The sequence below is a fragment of the Gavia stellata genome, chromosome 11, assembly GCF_030936135.1.
Source record: "Gavia stellata isolate bGavSte3 chromosome 11, bGavSte3.hap2, whole genome shotgun sequence".
In the NCBI taxonomy this organism is placed as follows: Eukaryota; Metazoa; Chordata; class Aves; order Gaviiformes; family Gaviidae; genus Gavia; species Gavia stellata.
The window spans coordinates 10151788-10170059 of NC_082604.1; the positions used below are offsets into that span (position 1 = coordinate 10151788).

Here is an 18272-nt window from a genome sequence, read left to right on the forward strand (position 1 = left end):
GGGACCCTGGAAAAAGTTACACGTCTCTTCATAGTGCTGTTGCTAGGATTTGGGGGATATTTCTAAGCCATTTTCCAGCATTTACCAAATACCAGTTAACTTATTTTCATATTTACTTATATAACAAGTGTGCCCATTGATAGAAAGTCCCTAGGAATAAAAGAACCAGCAAGGTTCTGTTGCATACAGGGCCTTCGTGGAGGAAGGTTAGAGTTTCCTTCTCTTGCGTAGGTGTCCCAATCTGTATAACGTTTGGAAAGCATTTCAACGAACATAGTGATCAGGGTTCCCCCGTACAGAGTGGTGACGTTACGTGTGTTCTTAGGGCTTGTATGGAGGTTGATGATTTACAGTCAAAGGTCATAAAGATTGCTAGGATACGCATGTAGGTTCTCTGAGGTGGTTGGAGAGAGTCTTTTAAATTGTATAATCGCGTAACATTTTCAGATAAATATGTGCCATTCATGTGTCATTTAATTAAAACCCCAGGTCCTGAATTCCTTAGGTTCTGTGTTTGTGTTGTGTAGTGTCCAAAGTAGTAAAAATACTAGTAAGTACTGCAGTCTGTTAAATGGGAATGGAAGAGTTTTTCCTTGTGTAATGGTGTCTTGTTTAATTTGTGTTAGGGGTTAAGATGTTTAGCCTAATTTCTGCATAAAAAGACCTACTTTAATATGGATTGCAATAATATGTTTGAAAATAACCCCCTTGCCAACAGCTATAGAGTTTACCAGTAACATTTTCTTTTGTCTTTTCAGATCTTTTTGGATCCCTGTCTAATTGATCCATGTTTCTGACCTCTTCTCTGTAACCTCGCAAGCAGCCGAAATGAAGTTGAAGCATAACATCAACCCTGTTCTTCTACAGTTTATAAACTTTATAATCTTGGTGTACTCCTTTGTAACGTACATTCCATGGTACATATTTTCAGGATCAAGGCAGGCTATAGCAAAAGCCAAGCAGGTTAAAGCTAAACCTGTGAATAACAGGCCTGGGGGCGCATACAGATCTGTGAACAGTCTACATTGCTTAGCTTCAGTTTTATATCCTGGGTGTGATACACTCGACAAAGTTTTTAAATATGCTAAGACTAAGTTTAAGGACAAAAAACTCTTGGGAACACGTGAAATCCTGAAAGAGGAAGATGAAATCCAGCCATCAGGAAAAGTTTTTAAAAAGGTAAGTCTTTTTGCAGTCTGCCTTCGAGAATTATTTCAGAGTGTGTTTACTTTTGCCACACTTCGAGTCCAGTAAAGCAAATTGGGGGGAAAAAAAAAAGTGAAAAGAGCTAAATAATCTAATTCCCAACCTTCCATTACTCAGCATTTAAAACAAATCTAAACCTTCTTTTTGCGTTCTTGAGTATGTCGCTTTTTATGGTTTCAGCCAAAGAAAAAACACAAATGTGTTTTAGGTATTTGTTTTTAATATTTAGCTGATGATGTAACTGGCTTTAAAATTTTCCTTTTAGGTTAGTTCAAAAAAAAGCCTCCCTTTGTGTTATTCTGAACTAAAATCAGATAAATACAGAAAAATTACTAGATGCCTATACTCAGATGTGCCTTTCCAGTAAACTTAATTGTAACTTAAGGATTTACTGTTTTGCCCTGTGAATTCAGGGCTTAAATGAAATTTTTGTTTGGAAAAGGATTGCACAGACTTTAATTGGAAGAGTCTCTTTTTTTTTTCCTTTCAATCTCCTTTAAGGTGATCTACTTCTCTGCTAATCTGTAATCAGTGTGTGTGTGAGATGTAATTTCAATGTAAAACTCTGTTGTTTCAAGGGACTGACTTTTTATAGTCTTTTAAGTTCAGGCCTGTATTGTAGTTGCTGCTTTGTATTTGTTCAGAGGCATTTAAAAATGCACTTTTGCCTGAAGAAGCAAGTCAAGATACCATTAACAGGATAAGCGTATACGCGTGGGTATGTGTTAAAGGTCTGCAATTCTGTATGAGCATGTAGTTAACAACTTCTATAAAGACAATTTTTAGTTAAGATTAGTTTTCCTGCAGAAGAAAAAATTATGTCTTCATATAATAAAGGATTCCTTAAATACTGCTAGTTTAAATTCTGATATAGGAGTATAATTTTTAAAGTAGAATTTGGTTAGTATCACAAATACATGGAAAAGTTCAGTTCTGTTAAAGTCTTTATAGAAGCTTTAATTGTTAGTGAAACTTCCTCCCAGCTGTGGAGTTAATTTTTCATTATGAAGGAAATGCTGTGAGAAATGGGTACCTACAATCTTCATTGATGCACGTTTTGCTGCCTCATTGCCCTATAAAGAAACAGAAAGTTCATGTTGTACAAAGCGGGCTTCTGAGCACAAATCAGGATTTTGGCTGCCCATGATCTGTGCTCTGTTTTTTAAACGTAATTAGTAAGGTAAGGCTTAAGAACTTAGGAGTTTTAGCCTTTTCCATTATGCAAGCAAAGTGTTCTGAATATTGGAAAGCTGAAGAATATTGGTGTTGATCTACGTAAATTACTTGGTTCTAAGTATTTAGACTTAGAAATTACTTAACTTAGGTAATTTCATCTAAGCTTGACACAATAGTTCATTATGGTCAATTGCCATACTTGCTCTCATGGTATTTTGTTCCAAGTTGTGGCATTATCACGTAAGTATACTTCAAAATTTTTTTTTTTCCATTAAGGAAACCAGTGTTTCTTAATACCTCATAACATGTTTTAGCAAGTGAGGAAAATCAGAAAATTTCACAAGATACCTTGTTGATTCTAAATGTCAGGGTTCTTTTCCTTTGATTTTTGTCTTTCATAACATACATTTTTTATTGCCTGGTTCCCTTTAGTAAAGGCAACTTGTTGAGGTCTATTTGGTGCAACTTTTCAAAAAGGTGCATGACAATTTTAATTCTTAGATATAATGCATATAACTTCTTTACCTTATAGGAGTCACAAAACTTGTTAATTAATTTTTCCCTTTCAGAAATTGAACACAGTGGTGGGATTGATTGATGCATTTTTCTGAGGTCATCTGCATGTCAGGGGCAGATCTGAATGTAGATCATGGCTCTGTGTACTGAATTGCATTACCTATTAGAAGATGTCTCTCTGTGCAAATTGCAATGGGCTGGATTAATGTAATTAATGATTCATTAATGGGGTAAACATATATTGCAAAAAAGTAAAATATTAAGCTTCTGATTCTTAGGAGAACTAAGTGTGCTCACACTTCCAGCTAAAATTATTTAAAGCTAGATATTTAATGTCCTTAAGATCAGATATGTTAATTTATTCTGAGAACAATGACATCCCAGATAATCTGTAATTTCTTGAATTTTTATTATATTATATTGTTTGAAAGATTTATTCCTGTGTAGTTACCAACGTAGCAGAAATTCATGGATGTTAATAAAATACAAATACCTGCTTCTGTTCACTTTCTTGCATTTTATAATATTTCGTATGTAGTTAGTTTTTCTGTTTCCTTCTATAGTGTCTTTTAATACATGGATTGGGGAGCATACGTAATATTAATGTCATAAAATATGTGTTTAAGTCAGGATAAAATAATGTTGAAAATACTTCAGAGATTAAGATGTAATTAATTGGAAAAATTAATTTAAGCAAAGCTTAAATTTTATGATGCCCAAAAGATGAACTTTATTCTGCTGGTTGCTTATTTTATATTGTCTTAGTTATAGGTTAGATTGTCACGTGCTTGCTTTTACATATGTTGGTATGTGAATTTTGCTTTTTGTGTGTGTGTTCTTTTGTTGGTTTTGGGGTGGTGGTGGTGTTTGTCTGTTTTTGTTCTGTTTTAAAACGGGTTTGTAACCAAGAACAGAATTAATGGAAACATAACAAATAAGACATAGTGGGGGAAAGTAAACATGATTTTGGTAGGGGAAAGTGATGCATCTAAAGCCTGTAAGACTTACGTGAAACAGTAAGCACATGGGCAAGCACTTGGGAATTCAGAACGTTACTCATGGTGGCTGATACTGAAACTTACTGTGAAGTTGCAGGAAGGTTGTTGCCGTGCCAAGTCATTGAGCAGTAAAAGAGTAGCTTATGATGTTGAAAAACATAGAGTGCTATGTAAATAATAATTTAGGGTGGGGTTTTTCAGACGAGTTCAGCTGTGATCCATGTTTTCATATGAAAAAGGCCCAAACTGGACGTTTCAAATAGCCTCCTTTGTGTTATTTCCAATATACTTTCTACAAGGAAATGTATTTAATTTGTGATCACTGGTTTCCAAACTGTAGTCAAGGTTCTTCAAGCCTTATAAGCTACTTTCTGGAAGACCTTGAAAGGTAACTGAGGTCAGGTAGTTTAATGACTCTACATGTGCCTGCAGCTTTTTTGAGAACATTTTATGACACCTTCACACTAAAAATTTGAATATGGTTGCCCTAAAATCCAGATTAAAAAAAATGTTCACTGTGCAGCAGGTATTTAGTCTCTATACTTTGCTGGATTTCCAAATATTAGTACAGTAATGATATTTAATAATATTTTCCAATGCATGAAATGGGTAACAAATATAACTTGCAGTTTGTGTTTAAAAGCTGGTGCACTAGAGGGCAGTGTTTTTCTATTTAATGTAGTATTTTGAAGTAAACATTCAGAGGTGCTGTCTCTTCTTATTTAGTGTTCGGTTTTATGTGTCTCTTTAATCAATTCTCAATAATCTTGACTTCTTGGGGCCCTTCTCGTAAACTCGTGGACAGTTACTTTCTTTACATGTGTAAGTAGCTATCTAGCAGAAATAAGTTCTGAAAGTTGTAAAATTCAGCGTGTGTGTACGTTTAAAAGATTATGGCACTTAACATCAGTTTTAACAGCTGTTTACAGTAGAAACTGTACACTGGAAGATATTAGTGAAAGCTACTGAGGGAAGGGCCAAGAAGGTAGATGGATTTGGAGACAAACATAAGGAAGGATGAGAGAAACCATAACCTGCCCTGTGTCCTGCAAAAGAAGCATATAGGGAAATGCAGAAGAAAGGGGCATACAGACAGAGGCAGCATATTAATATATGTTATAGGGAGGGAATAGAGAAGAAATGTTGGGCATGGGAAGGAAGGGAACATGGGAATTTAAATATATGGAAGGCAGTAGGAAAAGTAAAACTCAGAATAGCTGCATTGAAAAAGGTTTTCTCATCTGTTTTAACATGTCAGTGTTCTTCAGAAATACAACTGTATTTCTATATATATATAAAAATAACTACAACTAACAGTGCTATACTTCGTTTCTGTGGGTTTTCTAACCTCTTAGGAAAGCACCAATAAGGCCTTCTTTCACTACTTTATATCAAACTTGTTTAAGCAATGAGGATAAATTATTTAAGAGAATAAAAGAAGGGAAAAAATCAGAATCACAAGTGTTGTTCAGAAAGATCCATTTTTGACCCTTTAATGATTTATTATTTCAACTTTAGTGAGTTATGTAGCGAATGGTGGAAACTACCAAAACCTGTTCATTTACAGATTGGCAAACTTACCAGAAATAGTAACAAGAATCTGCTTCTATTTCTTGGCCTGATTATTTGAGAGCAGCATACCTGAGGCCACGCCTTAGGTAGAGTATAATGGTGGAAATGGTGTCGCCAGATTAATTTCTGTAAATTGTTTTCAACTGATGAGCTTCTCAAGAATTTCCAAGTCTGCCAAAAATACTGTGTTTGGGGGAAAAATGTCCCAAAGTGGAATTAAAATTCCAAATTACTGAAATTTGGATGGACAGGAAGAGGTGCAGTATTTTCTTTGGAAGCAGTAAAAGTTTACCACACCAGAAATATCTTGGTATGTCGGAATGGCAAGGAGCTCCCAGGTCCTTCTCCTTGGGGGGCCATACCTCTGAGCACAGGTAGCTGTGAGCCCTCTGCCCTGTGGTGCTGTGGATGTGCTCAGGCAGCAATTCTGCTGAGATTCTCTTGCCCCTTACAGCAGAGAAATTCAATCTGATCTTTCCACTCCAGTAAGGGTTTTGGCTCTGTAACAGCCTGTATACCAGTGAAGCTGAGTTTCTGTAAATACAACAAGAAAACCTGAGCAGATATTTGAGTGAGAAATGTTTATTTTCTGGTGAAATTGCTAAGTATTGCTATTGTTGGCAAGTATTGCTTTTCGGTTTTGTTAAGTGATACTTTCCCGTGAAAACATTTGTGAAATTTCCAAGCAGCTGCACATACACCTGTCCTGAGTTTAAAAAAGGTTTGTCCTGCTAAATGAGTAGGTTAATGAGCAATATGCAGCAAGGCTGTAACTCAGTTATCCAATAGTAAACTTCAGCAGTTTGGAAAAGTGTTTTGATAAAAGAAATCTGTTAGATTTTATTTTTCTATTAGAGTTTGAGAGAGATTTTCAAATTCAGTTTATGAAGGAAGTGGATGTGGAAATACAGACTCATTAGAAATGTAGTTACATGCCAAAAAGTTGTTAACTTTTACAGCCCACAAGTTTGAAGTGTAGTTGAAATTGATAAATGAAATCTGGAAAACAGAACAGAGCGAGGAGGGAGAAGTTTGCTTTTCTAGCTTTTTTCTTTTCATCGTTTGCTTGTATTTATTACTAATGCTATGTAGCCAAAGGAAAGGTCCAAAATAATTCACAGAATCACATAATAGTTAAGCTTGGAAAAGACCCATAAGATCATCAAGTCCAAGCATCAACCCAACACCACCATGCCCACTAAACCATGTCCCACAATGCGACGTCCACATATTCCTTGAACACCTCCAGGGATGGTGACTCCACCACCTCCCTGGGCAGCCTGTTCCAATGCTTCACCACTCTCTGAGTGAAGAAATTTTTCCTAATATCCAGCCTAAACCTCCCCTGGTGCAACTTGAGGCCATTTCCTCTTGTCCTGTCGCTAGTCACTTTGGAGAAGAAACTAACACCCACAACTGCCGTTCAGGTACTTGACTAATAAAAATTAGTTTTCAAAATTGTCATGGTGTTTGTATAACTAGATAGGTAAGGTATAATAATTTGAGTCTTGTTTTTCAGTGCAAAACATTTTCTTTGTACTATATCTGTATATGAAATTTTCTAGGATGTTGTCAGAGAAATAACCTATCACTCAGTGAGAAAATAGTACTGTAAGGTGCAAGTGCACACATAGTGTGCATGCATGACAGATAGTGAACTGTAAATTCAAATCCAATTTTACTGTGCACCAGCTTTCCCATATAGAAGAAAAGTGAGATTGTTTAACTTTTTCCACATGACTTTTCACTACTGAGATCTGCCAGTAATTTCCAGTCAAGTCTTCTGTCCCAGTTTTGTTTAGTAGTAAAAAAGGACAAAAAGATTGCTCCTCTTCCTCCTGACATTTGTTTTGGAACAAACAAAGGGAGGGGGATTTCACAATTTCTGACTGAGGACCCATTGATATACTGCTTTTCTGGATTCCAGTTTTCCTGATTTATTTTTTTTATTTTAATAAGAAGGAACACCCAAGTATCGTATTTGTATAGGAGAATTGTAGGCCAAACATCCAAGAAAGCAAATATAGAGTATGTATTGTACTAGCTAGTGCTTGTCACCCTTTATTTAAAATAAAACAAACCTTTGTAAAAAATCCTAAAGGCATGTTGGTCAGATAACCACAGCCTTTCGAAGGGCTTGAGAAGCTACAAAATACAGTGGGAATCGTGTGCTTTCCTAATGTGAAAACAGAAACTGAGGTGATAACATGCATGGAGATATTGCAGTATTTGTGTTGGAACTTCCACAGTCCCTGTAGTTTTTGGCAAGAATATTATTCATTATCTTGAATAAACTGCTTTTAGAATTTAAGCAACTTTTACTTCAAACATATGTGGTTTCTTCAGGTGGATAAAGATGTAGTAGCACATGTGTTAAGGATTTTCATTTTCTAAATTGAATTTATTATTCTTATTAGGTCATCCTTGGCAAGTACACCTGGCTGTCATATGAAGATGTATACATTAAAGCTGTTAATTTTGGAAACGGCTTAGCAGTATTGGGTCAGCAACCGAAGACTAACATTGCTATCTTCTGTGAGACTAGAGCTGAGTGGATGATTGCAGCACAGGCCTGCTTTATGTGCAACTACCAGCGTAAGTATGCATCTTTCCTAAAATATTTATGTCTTTTGATCTTACAACACAATCTGAAAACAAACTTTTTTCTTACTTTACTTTACACGCTAAGAAAACTTTATATAAATTTTATACGGAGCGTTTAAAACTACAAATAAAAAAATACTGCATAAGGTAGAGACTGTGCACTTTGCAGTGTTCTGCCTTACTGAATGGAGAAATGTGTATCTGTTTGCAGCTGGAATACGGTTTCAGTAAGTATATCTTACTCAGTGGATTTGTAAGAGGTTTATTTTCTTTTAATCTCAAATTGATACAGATTCCCAAGTTTCTAAAAACAAACAAACAAAAATCACACATGAATTCGTTGACTCAGTTTCAGGAGTTGACGTCCAACCTTCATCTGTGCCTTTAAATTTTGTTTTAACTGGGTATTTTGTCAACTCTTCAATTTTGATTTTGGTTAGAGTTTATCGTGTTGTTATCTCTAAAAAGTGAAAAGGAATGAGTAAGTCCTGAACTTATTTTGGACAGTTCTTTTGAATTAAAAAGTTACTAAGTAACTCCTTTACCAAACTGTAAGTCATTCCTTAACTCAAACCTTAGGGTGAGCCTGATACATTTTTTTTATATTTTTATATTTTTCTTTCTTCTCTCCATCTCTTGACTTTCTCATAGTCTATTGCATGTAATTTAATACATCCTAATTTAATCTGAATGCTGATTTGAGGCTATGCTCAAGGACAAACTTGAGTCCTAGTTATTACTTCAGAAACCTAAAGACTGTGTTTAGTTTTGGTGAGCTATTTAAAGTCAGTCTCACTCTCATTCATAGTATCTGGTTTAATCATACACTAACTGGATCCTTAACCCTGGCAGTGGACTGAGGCTAGGTTCTCTGACCTGGATGATACTCCTCATTTTCTCATGGAGTGACCATAAGAGAAGTGTCTTTTGGGCTCTTCTGTCTGATGACAGTCTTAGTCCCATTCTGTAACTTCTAGTTACTTATCCTTTAGTCTTCTGCTGTTTTATTGTGGAGACCACTAACTGTGTTTGGGGTAGAGCTGAGTCTGCTCAAGGAGGAGAAGTTGCTTTCTTGGCAGGATGTGTGTGCTGGGCAGTTGCAGGTTATGTTGGAGGTGCCTTTGAGGGGTGGTAGAATAGGACAGAGTGGCTGGAGGTGTCCTTACACAGCTTCACTTCACAGCACAGGGCAGAGACAAATGCAAGGCCAAGTCTGCTCCCCTTTCACTCGAGCCATGTAGAGAGCCAGAACTGTGTCCGAGGTACATCTCTGCCATATATATACCCTAACCTAGTCTGAGCCTAGGCACAGGAATATGCGTAGGAGCTCTAGGCCTATTTTTCTTGCTGAGAAACCTGTTGAGTTGACCTTTGACATGGTATCCTGTAGTAACTGTACATCTAAACTAGATAGAGACTGGATAAGTAGCTGGTAAGATGAATGGAAAATTCATTGGTCCATTGGCTGCAAGGATTGTGATCAGCAGGACAAAGTTAGCTGCCAGCCCTCATGGATTGATACCAAGTCCAATACTGTTTAATGTCTTTATTGAAGATCTGGATGATGAGACAGTGTAAACACAGCAGGTCACAGCCTGGAGCAAGTTGGCGGGAGCAGGCAGAACACTGGAGGGCAGGGCTGATGTTCAGAGGGGCCTGTCAGCTGGAAAAGTGAGCTGTTGGGAGCCTCGTGGAGTTCAACGAAGGCAATTACAAATTCCTGTGTGTATGCTGGAATAGCCTCATGCACCAGTATAGGCTGGGGGACAACTGGATAGAGAGCAGCTTTGCAGAAAAGGGCCTGGGGGTCCTGGTGGATAGTGAGTCAATCATGAGTATGCAGTGCCTTCTTGCAGTGAAAGCCAACAGCATCCTGGGTGGTAGTAACATGAGCATAGCAGGTGGGTCCAGGGAAGTGGTCCTTCTCCTCCATTTGGATGCTGATGAGACTACATGTAGAGTACTGTGCCCAGTTTTGGGCTTCCCAGTAGAAAAAAAGACCCTGACATACTGGAGTGAGTGCAGTGGAGGGCTGCCAAGATGCTGAAGGGGTCGGAGAACGTGACATATGAGAAGGGGCTGACAGAGCAGGGTCTGTTCAGCATTAAGATGAGTGAGTTGAGATCTCGTTGCTGTCTAAGACTATCTAATGGGAGCATACAGAGAGGATGAAGCCAGACTCTGCTCAAAGGTGTGTTTTGATAAGACTGGAGGCAACAAGCACAAGTTGAAACACAGGAAAATTTGCTTAGATACTAGGACAAATGTCTTTATTGTGGGGGTGGTTAAATACCAGAACAGGAGCCTAGAATGGTTGTGAAATCTCCATCCTTGGAGATACTTAAAACTGGATTGGCCATGGCCCTGAGTGCTCTGCTCTAATGAACTTGTTTTGTGCAGGTGATCTTCCCAGGTGCCTTCCAACCTAAATTCAGTGATATTTTTGGTCCTTTCTTCAGCAAGTGACTGCTGCTAACTTGCCTGCCAGAACAGAGATAGATCTGCACAGGCTGTTCTCAGGGAGATGCCTGTGTTGCTTTTAAACTAAATGTCTCATAATACACCGTGTCAGTTCCCTTTTATCACTTTTGGGATCTGTTAGATTCCTAGTGACCATCCTGGGAATAAAATGCAAAGGCTTGTATCGATTATTTTTTCTTCGTAAGTGAAGTACACTTACAAATCCTAGGAAGATTTCGTAATTTTAGGGGAAAAAAAAAAAATCTGAGATAGTGGATGGATGTCGTGTGTGGGATGGTATGCATGTGTGTTTTGTTTTGTTGGATTAATGTTTTAAAATCCCTTACTGAGACGTGCTTCAGTACACTGTCTGACGTGGTATTTAGCATCTAAGCTGTATGTCATCTTACGTGAAGTTGGCTGACTTGTGTGTTGGCAGATGATGATATTACCATGCAGTATTCACGTAGTCAGTTTACTGAATGAACTATAACATTCAGATGATGTTGAAGAAGTTGTGTGGCAAGATACTGCTAAACGACTTATATTAGCATTTTACAGTTTACAGGTTTCACAACAGCTGCTGTGGTAGTCTTGTGACATTCTTTCCAAATGTGAAATGTATTAAATCTGATGCTACATGGTCCAGAACTGATGCCAGGAGAGCAGGTTCATCTGCTTCATACCTAGTGTTGGAAAGAATGCCTTTTGTACTACAGAATTAAAATGGGGAGAGTAATTTTTATGTTATGGATTACTCGCACAAACAAGTGGTTTTATGATTAGAAATACTTGCTTGATGGTAAATTTTATATTGTTTGACACTATCTAAGTCTTGTATTTGCAGGAGGTAGAGTGGGATTGCTAGTTCAAAAATGGAAAAAAAAAAAAACCCCACTAACATGAAAACAGATTTTCTTCCAAAGTATCTCCTCTTCATCTGTGTGAAGAGCTCGTCACCAGTGTGGGCAGATAAACCACCTGAGTGTATAACCAAATAATGAAATAAATAGGAAAGGTTATGTTTTATTTTTCAATCATGCCTTCCTGAAGCTTGAGCAGAAGTGGTTTTGTCAGAATGGATTTGGCTGAAGCCTTTAAAGGTATACTTTTCTTTTTATGTATGATGGATGCTGTAATACTCAGTTTAACATTTTAGTTACATTGAAAGAAATGGCAAAAGTTCTATTTGTTTCTTTAGGGCAAGGCTTTGTTCTTGTGTATTAGCTGGCAAACTTAGTGGTGTTGAAATTTTTCTTTTTGTCAGACTTGCAGAGCAGTATTCCTAGCAGACATCCAAATATCAAAGGCTCACTTGTACTATTGCATGTGTAAAGATGAACACAAAAGATAATCCCTTCTCGGTATGTCTTCAAGAGAAAAAGGAGAGAAAAAAAAAATTACCTAAACTTTCTGATTGGCACCTAAAACTTTTTCAGGCAAATGTGGAGAAGTGAGAATTTCACAGATCAGAGTCATTGCTCAGGGTTTTTTTTCTCTCCATGACATCAATGTACCGTCATATAAATGGTCTCTGTCTCTCTCTCTCTTTGGCTCCGTCATATAGCTCTAAGTTGTCTTTGACGTACTTCTTTGTAGATGAGTAATTAACTACATAAATGGTTACTTCAGAGATTAACTTTTCTTTCTGGGCGGTGTGTTGTCTTGGTTGTGCTTGTTGGCTTGGGGAAGCTGAATTTCTGCTAGATGTTTATATAACAGGGGTCACTGCAGTAAGTAGAGAGAGCTCGTGGGAACTAGTAGAGGCACTCTTCTGGACTTTGCTCCCACCAAATTAAAGAAAACACAGTGCATGTGCATTTGCCCTGCAACAGTTCTGAAGTATGATGGACTGTTTTAACAAGGAAAAAATAAGTAGAGGTCAACTATTTACTTTTCTTGTAAGAAAACTGCTTTTGAGTTCTTCCTTAGTATGCTTCATTGGGTTAGTAACTCCCTGGATTTCAAATCTTAGAATACAACAGAGTTTTATTTTATTTTATTTTTATTTTTTATTTTTGCTGCAGTGAACATAGCATAGTTACAGCCCGAACGGACAATGGGGACAATAATAATTATGTTGTTTAAATATTCAGCTAAATCCAGACTAAAATACAAAAGAAATTCAGATACCTGATGTGTACAAAACTTCCAGCACTAATATTGTAATTATGAATGATTGTGTTGATTGACCTTACCATTTTCTTGAGATGCCTCTGTTTAGCATTCTGCTTGGAAAATAGGAAATTATTATTTTTTTTGAGCTGCCTTTTTCTTCCCCAGTCTCTTCCAGTCTTTTCTCATGCAGTACCCATAAAAATGGCAGGAAATTAAATATGATTTTAAAATTGTTACTATGAAATAATTGTGGTTTAACACTCTATTGCTAATGAGCTGTCCTTAAATACAGGAAACAGTGTTTCTAATAATCAATTTCCTAAATATTTTCTTTCCTTGTTGTTCTGTATTCTCATGATGTCAGTTCAATGTCTAATGATTGTGATGATTAAACCTTTATTATGGTGTTTTAAATAGATGGGAGAATATGATAGTCACAGATTACTGAGTGTGAGGCTTAATCTGCTGATGACATGTATTACAATCTTATAATAATTTCTTATTAGCAGTCAATTGTAAAAGGCTAGTAATGGGGCATGTGAATTCTGAGAAGGGAAGTCACATAAATGAAAGCTGTTTCTTTCCTATGTAGAAGAGGACTATTAAACAGTGTATTAAACTGAGAACAGATGGCTACTTTTAAAATGGTAAAAACCATGAAGGTACAAGAGTAGATCTAGAAGAGAATTACATAGGGTAATGTGGTTTTAGTATCTCTTGTTAGACCTTGAAAAATGGTAAGCAGTCACATAGACAATGGTTGTTCTTTATTCCTTCTGTGAGTAACTGAAAATTATGTTGTATTTAAATCCATGTAATACGTATTTTTTTTAAAGCATAAAACTATACCACCTTTATATTAGTTCACAAATATTTTTACTGTTTTGCCTAACTTAATAAATGTCTGAGATTAACCTATTTCGTAAACTATACTTGAAAGTGTAAAATAGAAATTCACTTTTCCCCCCCCATTTTCTGTTTCAGTTGTTACCCTGTATGCTACTCTGGGAGGCCCAGCAATAGTACATGGGCTAAATGAAACGGAGGTGACCACGATCATTACTAGTAAAGAATTGATGCAAACAAAATTGAAGGTCAGAAAACTGTTCTTTGTCTGTCGCTTTCCAGTGTACCTGTTGTTAAAAGGCCTGGTTCCATTGTACAGAACAATGATTTACTGCCTTTCTGTAGGGCAGACACTTCTTTTTAGAATAAGATTTATGTATCTGTCTCCATGTACAGAAAAAAAACATAGTTAGCCTTCAGCAGTATTTAGGCTCCTCAATGACTTTGGAGAATGGGATAAGCAATTTGCACTATTGAAGAGCTGCAGTGCTGCCTGGAACAACACCTTTACAAGAAACTGCTATGATTTCCAGGTGGATTTAGTGCCTATAAATGTAACAGTTGAAGCAAAGGGGAAGAATAGAAAAATGTATAAACTGTATATGAATAGCTAAATGTGATTATCCTTCTGATTTATTGTTGGATGTTTTCCCAGCAGAGAATGGCTCTTAAATCTAAAGACGGGTGCTCAAAGAGTTAGAGCTGTTTTCCAGTCCACAGGAAAGCTTATTAAACATTGAGAACAGTCAAAAAACTGACTTGACTTACTGTCCTAGATCAAATACACAAGTGGAACAACTAATCTGCATGAGTTTCATCATGATGTGTTTTGGGGGAACTAGACATTTCACATAAGGGAATAATTCATATAAGGTTTTAATTAAGAACTGTGCGCTATTGTTGAATTTTGAATGACAATTTTCCAAAACTTTTTTTAAAGTTACTAAAGTGACAGTAGATATATACAATGCGCATTTATTTCAGCTTGTAGTAAGAGAATGAATTTGTTCTGCTAGAGATGATTATCATCTCTTCCACTAGAACACTGATAATTGTTTTAGAACTCACATTTTGTTTGAAGTGCTTAACTAGTGCTTAACTAATAATTTTCTATATTTTTGCTAGCTGTTGCTTATTTTAAATAGCATAGCAATCAAGGAGCAACATAAGAATTACTGTAAGCTCAGTGTCGCCAGCTGCTCAGGACCTTTTCTTCTCATGAAAAGTGGAAAGTCAGTTATCTCTACAAATCTTTGCAGTCTTATTTGTGGACTTTTCTTGAAATAAGACCCAGATCAGTAAATGGCTGGAAAAGTTTTTGGACTTGTAAGTGGAAAGTTCAATTAGTCCTGCGAATCTAAACGTGGAAAGTTTCAAGCTTTGCAGCTGTTTGAGCTAGACAAGTTTATCCTCTGATATTTTAAATCGTCAGATATTTTGTGTCACTACTTTCATTTTAATGTATACAGTAGATGGTGGGGTTTTTTTCTTTCTTCTTGTTGGCACAGTCCTCATGTTTGATTTCTGAACACGTGTTCATTTCCACAGGAAATTGTTTCTCAAGTTCCACTGCTGCGACATATTATTACAGTGGATGGCAAACCAACGACATGGTCAGAGTTTCCCAAGGGTGTCATTGTTCACACTATGGCTTCTGTGCAAGCTATGGGGGCCAAGGCAGATACTGGTAGGCTATCTCTTCTTTCTATTTGGATCATCTCATTTGTTGTCCTACTTTGACCCTGTTGAGTAAACTTGGGGAAATTGCAGATCTCAAAAAAATATGCAGTGATTAACCTTTTATCTTCTGATTTTTCTTTAAATAAAACTTTTGGGTTTTTTTGGTTTGGTTGTGGTTGGATTTTGGGGTGGGGGGTTTTTTGTTGTTTTGTTTTGTTTTTCAACAGAGTAGAGTAAAATGCTTTTAATAAAAACTGTTTTCTCCACCACAAGTGTCACATGTTGAAGAATAATTTCTAGGATAAGCATTTAGGCCAGGATGGAAGCTTAGAAAGCATTCTTATGATCAGACATATAAAACCAGGTTATTCAGAGCACACAGAAAAGTATTGTGCATTTTATAGCAAAGGACATCAGTAATTTGCTACCATTAAGTTTTGTTAAATTCACAAATAACAAAATGTTAAATAGCCATTTAAATCTGATAGAACTCGGTCACTTTCATTGCATTTCTGAAAGTATCAATTTACTGTGTAAATTTCTTGAAAACTATTTCCAATCTATGTAACATTTTTAGAATTAGAATTCAGAATTTTGGGTGATTTATAACAAATTTTTATTCTTGGCTCTGAAGAGCTGCTAAACGTAGTATCTTAAGTTTTCATTATATTCAGTAGTTGCTTGCTTCTGTTCTTATTCTTTGTGTTCTCAGAATCTTTTAACCACTGAAGGCACGTAAATGTTGGACTGAATTTTGTTTTAGGAGTAGGGTGGGTGGTTAATCCATCTGCTGTTGATGTTCAGGGGAATGGCAGGTTTGCTCCCAATACTGTGACCTCTCCATTTCTTTAAAAGAAAATTTTCCCTTTTTGATGTACCAGTTTTATGTACTATTAAAACTGTTTCAGACAACACCAACAGAAAAAATTATGGCTATAATTCATTAGCTCCTTGAGATTTGTTAATCTATGTGCTATGTAAAAAGGTGTCTAATCCTTCTTTTTTCAGTCTTTTAAATATCACATACTACGCGCTATAATAAAGCAACATTATCTTTGTTAAGTTAACCATTCATAAATTGTGGAATACTACAATGGATTGTTTATGGTCAAGCATGTTCAATTAATATTATATTAAGTACATGAGCTGCTGCTTATGTTTTTTTATTTCTGTGTTGTTCATCGTGCAGGATGGACAGGATTCAGTGAGTGGGAAATTATTAAATATGCTTTCACTCCTTATTCAGCATTTATGTTGTGCTGCATGTATTGCACATGATGCAGTTTTTCCTCTGAATAAACACGATTGGTTTTGTATTTTCTTGCTCTCAGGGCAAGTATTTAAAAAACACTTTAATCCTATTAAAGCTACTGTACTTTCTTTAAATATTTATAGAAATTGGACCTCGTGTTCGCTCAGCAGTGCCTTGCTGCAGGTGTTGCAAATGAGGCAGTGTGTTGTTCTCCTGCTGGGGAGCGTGTGAGAAAGTAGGTTCACAAATGGGGATTGACCATGCAGCAGCGTGGAAACAGCGCAGCATACCTGCCAAAGGCTGTGAAGCTCAGTGGCGTTTTGGAGAAACCAAAGCTCTGCCCATTTTTCTCTTCTCTGCAGGAATATGGGAAACATAATAGAAAAAGTGTTGTCATGGTAAACTAGGACAATCACTCGAAGTATTGCTCAGCTAATGCAAAGAAGTTCCTACTGTTTGTGAAGGCACTTAAGCTTGACCACAATCTTTTTAACCAAAAGCAAAATATAATAGCAATAGTCACGTAGAGTTGTATTGGAATGACTGCTGAAATATGTTAGTATATCAGATCTCCCAGTCTGATAGGCTCTCCATGCATTATACATTCTCTTTTTTAACACAAATTACAGGAAACAAACAGCAGGCCAGGCCTGTGCCCTCAGATATCGCAGTGATCATGTACACAAGTGGATCCACAGGAGTTCCCAAAGGAGTTATGATCTCCCATTGCAACATAATTGCTGGGATAACTGGAATGGCTGAGAGGATTCCAAATCTGGGGTACGTACGAACAGTTACTAGTAAATAAAGAAGTCATGTAGTTGCATATAATTTTAGATTAATTACTGTTTTATATTGTTTTGTGTGTGGCACATTATACTATGCAGTGATGTCTGAGCAGCTTCCAGTTCTGCATTAAATGACATGACTACTTCATATGCTGTTTGTTCTCTCATCTTCTGTATGTGGGCAAGACTGGGACACACAAGCCTGTGAGGCCACCTTGCAGTAGAGTGGTTGAAATCTTCCCTAAGCAGTATTTCCTTTAGTTAGTGTTAAAATCTGTGGTTTCTTTCTGTTTGATGCAGTTTTTAATCTTGTCCACAGAGTTGCCTTTGCAACCATAATACATGGTTAATTGTCTCGGGATGAGCAAACATGACACTGTTCACGCCTTAAACCTACAGTATGTAGTATGCAACTTCTGAAACAAAACCCGTATTATTTGCAATATGTTCTCAAGCTCAAAGGCATTTTTCCACTTTCTCTAGTTCTGCAGTAAGCTCTGTATAAATTTAGCTTAATGACTCATCTGAGGACTCTAATGGTACAACATAAACCTATCTTGTAAAAATTCTTCACAGGGAAAAAGATATCTATATTGGCTATTTGCCTCTTGCCCACGTTCTAGAGCTGAGTGCTGAACTTGTGTGTCTGTCTCATGGATGCCGCATTGGTTACTCTTCACCTCAGACATTAGCTGACCAGGTACGTTGTAGATGTAAGCCCTTACGGTTTTTAAAAAAAAAAAAAAAAAAAAATTACTCACATCAGATCTCTGTAAAATTTCTTAAAAAATATTACAACAAATCTTCATTTCTATAATTCATGAAACAGGGTATTGGTGGTTATCACTCATACTCTGGACTAGTTTCAATTGTTACAAAGCAATTTAAATTAAAATGATCATTTGAAAGATGTGCTATGTCATCTTGTTTTTCATGTTAAAAATCTTGAATGTGTCTGCTAGTAAACTTGTTCTTCACTTTAGTCCTCTAAAATAAAGAAAGGAAGCAAAGGTGATGTTACTACACTTAAGCCAACCCTAATGGCAGCTGTCCCGG

At 36.6% G+C, this 18272-nt stretch overlaps 1 protein-coding gene across 3 annotated transcripts in view; it reads left to right on the forward strand.

The window, feature by feature from the left end:
- Positions 1–18272, forward strand: part of ACSL3 (acyl-CoA synthetase long chain family member 3) — a 58939-nt gene that overhangs the window by 26901 nt on the left and 13766 nt on the right. For all 3 annotated transcript variants that reach the window (XM_059822647.1, XM_059822649.1, XM_059822648.1), the window contains exons 3-9: positions 759–1179; positions 7886–8063; positions 13635–13744; positions 15045–15183; positions 17058–17208; positions 17793–17916; positions 18200–18271. In XM_059822647.1, coding sequence (XP_059678630.1) covers positions 829–1179; positions 7886–8063; positions 13635–13744; positions 15045–15183; positions 17058–17208; positions 17793–17916; positions 18200–18271 — 1125 coding nt within the window. In that variant the 5' untranslated portion in view covers positions 759–828. The remainder of the gene's footprint in view (positions 1–758; positions 1180–7885; positions 8064–13634; positions 13745–15044; positions 15184–17057; positions 17209–17792; positions 17917–18199; position 18272) is intronic.